The sequence below is a fragment of the Physcomitrium patens genome, chromosome 10 (assembly GCF_059467195.1).
Source record: "Physcomitrium patens ecotype Gransden chromosome 10, ASM5946719v1, whole genome shotgun sequence".
NCBI lineage: Eukaryota > Viridiplantae > Streptophyta > Bryopsida > Funariales > Funariaceae > Physcomitrium > Physcomitrium patens.
In genome coordinates, this window is record NC_143419.1 from 1,338,020 (window position 1) to 1,341,681 (window position 3,662).

At 39.6% G+C, this 3,662-nt stretch overlaps 1 protein-coding gene across 4 annotated transcripts; it reads right to left on the reverse strand.

Annotated features, from left to right (window-relative positions):
* Positions 1-413: 413 nt before the first annotated feature.
* On the reverse strand, positions 414-3,292 carry LOC112287250 (uncharacterized). 4 transcript variants are annotated; one of them, XM_024530079.3, is made up of 5 exons: positions 2,948-3,208; positions 2,443-2,629; positions 1,911-2,137; positions 1,487-1,654; positions 414-1,337 (listed from the first exon to the last, which is right to left on the reverse strand). In XM_024530079.3, exons 2-5 carry the CDS (start codon positions 2,520-2,522, stop codon positions 1,096-1,098), a joined length of 717 nt encoding a protein of 238 aa, XP_024385847.1. In that variant the 5' UTR covers positions 2,523-2,629; positions 2,948-3,208; the 3' UTR covers positions 414-1,095. The 4 variants fall into 4 exon arrangements, with proteins under 4 accessions (XP_024385847.1, XP_024385848.1, XP_024385845.1 ...); XM_024530080.3 differs by having other exon boundaries at positions 1,911-2,141; positions 2,948-3,080; XM_024530077.3 differs by lacking the exon at positions 2,443-2,629 and having other exon boundaries at positions 1,911-2,141; positions 2,690-3,292.
* Between the last annotated feature and the right edge of the window lie 370 nt (positions 3,293-3,662).

Sequence of the window (3,662 nt, forward strand, 5' to 3'; positions counted from 1 at the left end):
AGATGTTCTTGTTATGAGCCAAATGAAAGAGATACAACTTTTAATCAAATTTAGTCAAATATATTCTTTGCTTTTTTTGTATGTGATATTAAGAACAATTCTTTTGAATCTCATAATACTTCAAAGATAAAATCCAAAATAAACTATTTATTTTTAAGGATTCTTACATGCTCCAAAAAATAAAGCACAATCATGAGTTATTTCAACTCATCACATAATTGATGGACATTTTGGATACAAAAAAAATTTAGAATTAACATTAAAAGATTTTTAATAGCATCACATATGCAAAGTAGTTAAAAGTTTTGTACTATCTTGTAATGTATATTTAAAATAAAAAATCTCTTAAAAACAAGATTTCAAAGAAGATACATAAATAAATGAGATATGAATCAAAAAGAGATAAAAAAATAGAAATAAAAAATATATATATTCAAAAAAACTAAAATGGCAAAGATTACTAGTTTCACTCTTAGAAATAACACTCTCACATCAAAATCACCAAATGCTACAAAGCCTTCTTACAAGTATGGATCACTTTCTTCTAACAGATAGAAATCATCTATTCTTGTGCCCTCTGTGCTTATCAAATTCTAAAGGGAAGTACCAATTGGGTTTAATCAACAATGCTGAGAGCAACTAGAAAACCAAATAAAGAAAAGAGCTTGATGGATGAACAACTTTGATTTGCTGCGGGGGTCACGATATGTGGAGTCACTAAATGACATAAGAAGTCGTCACACACATACCTTATTCTCACCCCTTCTACTAAATTCTTATTGGGCTCAAAAGTTAGCAAAACACCTACGCCCTCTGAACCATTTCTCGATCACCTGAATGTTGTAGGAATAGGCTAGTATGTACACATGACAAACCTGAATTCTCCAGATGACTCTCAAACTTCCATTGTACCTCTCTGCAACAATCGTTAGCTTTGAATTCTATGGATGATTGAGCTAGCACTGAAAAAAGACAATCCTTCAGGTTTGCACTACCAAGGTCTAGCAAAAGATGCAGGGACAAGCACAGCAGGTGAAAATCTTCAAAAAGGTGATGAGTTTGCTTCTATCTTAAAACCACCTTGTCGAAAGTAAATTAATCCTGTACTTGCTCATTATACTGGTCTTCCGTCATTTTCTTCTGGATTTCCAACTTGTCAATAAAGCGGTCCAACACGTCACTGGAGGGCAAAATACACTCTTTCGACTGTCCGAACCACCTATAGCGCCGTTTGGCAACGTAATCGTACACAGCGTTTCGAATAGTAGCTGGGATAACAAAGAATACTGACAGTGCCGAATATGGAAACGGCAAATAAGATGCCACTTTGAGGGCCGCTGTCAACAACATTTAAGCCACTATGTCAATTCGCTGATTCTCCACTGAGGCTGTTAGGGGTTAGGCATTCACACATGTGACTGAACTCCACAGATCTTTGATGATAACGGCTAACACGATCGGCACGTGTCAGGACGATAAAGCTTACCAGTAGAAGCATGATGAATTTCACCCGGTCCTTCGATGAAAACAAAGCGCCTCAAAACATCCTCTCGAGTTACACCACATAGCAGCAAGTAAGGTTCAGCTGCCTTTGACTGCACCGCACAAAACGAGATAGCTTTCTTCTTGTCCACCCTTATGACCCAATTCACACCTACCACAGCAAGGTTATACACAACATGGAGAAGCGTAGAATTAATACGCAGTAAGTTAACCAACTAGGCTGCGCGAAAAAAGGAGAACACGCACAGCAACCAGACATGTATACATTTCCAAGTAGCTCAAGTAGGAGATAAGACACAATTGCCAAGTTGTATTCACAAACGACCAAGGTAATCATTCCCGTGTAAATGATTATGATCACATTCACATGATGAGATTCAAAGGAAATGAAATGAAAGGAGCTGCACCTGCATTGCAAAGGTGGCAAACACCATCGTAAATAACAACACACGGTTTCAGATTCAATACATTCTCCGGCGTTGTTGCATAATCCTGGAAGCCTCGCCTTCCACCGAATGTCTCCCACAACCGACCACGCCCCTGACTACGAACTGCTAAATTACCAACTGCCAGTTTGAAAAGACTTTTGTCAACCGAGTACCTCTGCACAAGCATTGAAGGCTGCACCTGCATACTGTCTACAACATGCAAACACAGGGATTAGACCATGACTTGGCGTCATGAAAATGTGAAGCAGAGGTGGCCCGAGTACATACAAGAAAAACAAATGCGATTGTACACGATATAATGGAAGATCGAGCGTGGTAAAGAGTAACATTCACATGTTCTAAAATTGGAAGGTATGATATTCGAGACCAAGATGAAGAGAGTGAGATAGGTATTCAGCTACAAAACACAACGATACGTTCAAGTGAGAACATTCCACATGTTTGGAGCCCTAACTTTCAACACAGGACAGATGTCGTGACCTCTCCTTACGATTGATCATTCAGGCTCGAATTAAGCAGATGATGGAATTTTGAAATTTGAATGCGCTCTTCAACTCTTGGAAAGCTCATGGAAATACTCGGATTTACTTCGATTCAGACAAACCTCTAATCCAGGTTCAATTTCAGACCAGGAAAGCTTTCAAAAGACGAAGGTTGACAACGATTATCCTCCTCGTCTGTACACAAATTGACCAGCGTGACACTCATCAATAAATAGCAGAAGTAGAAGAAGAAACCTGAAAATGGGGTCCAGATTGGTGGGCAATCGGCACGAGATCCAACATGACAAGCGGTACACGGGATCCCTTGCCTCATCGACCACAGCCATGGTCTGACCAACAGCGACGATACAACTCGAGGCGTCATCACAGGAAATTCCAAGCAATTCCAAAAGCTGAAATGCGGCACAGAGGATTCAACTCATCAACTAGCATCCCCTGCAGCTATGTGCTCCAGCATCGCATCAAAAGCTTTCCCGGGCACCTCGCGATTACATGAACAGATTGCAGAGGTCACAAGCTTCTCCCACACGACAATCCAAAGCCGATGCTGCCCTTGCGCTTGGTATCACTTTCACAGCATCCGCTTCATGTTTACCTCCCTCGTCAGCATTTCCTGCTTCGCCAAATTCGGCCAAACTGCACTGCACCATCGTCATCTTCCGATCGAGACCCCATAAACCCTAATTGGTTAATACCCGGATGCGAAACATACGGATTTCAGTGCCATGTCATCACTCTCGGAAAGGTGGAGACATGTGATGGAATGTATTGTCATGTGCATCTCCACATGAAGATTTATCAATCACTTTTTTAAGTAAAAAAATGATTGATGCATTTTCCTTTCTTATCTTTGGAGGAGCAGATAGTTGAGGTTGGGTAGAATGAAAAGCCGTGAGAAGTTGGTGCCTTGGCGGATGGATGTTGATTCACGAAAGTGGTTTGAATCGTCCTTGTTTTGTTGTGATTTAAAATGTATTGCTTACAAACATGATTATATATATATATATATATATATATATTGAGAGAGAGGGGAATGTTAAATAGACCCAAATTTTTACAAAATTCATCCACCCATTTAAACCATCCAGAAAAGAAAAGAAAAGAAAAATGACCTCTAGATTCATTTTCCCACTATTGGATTTGCAACCAATAAAACCAACCACATTCTTGATTATCATATTCTTCATCTCAAAGTCCACATATTGCT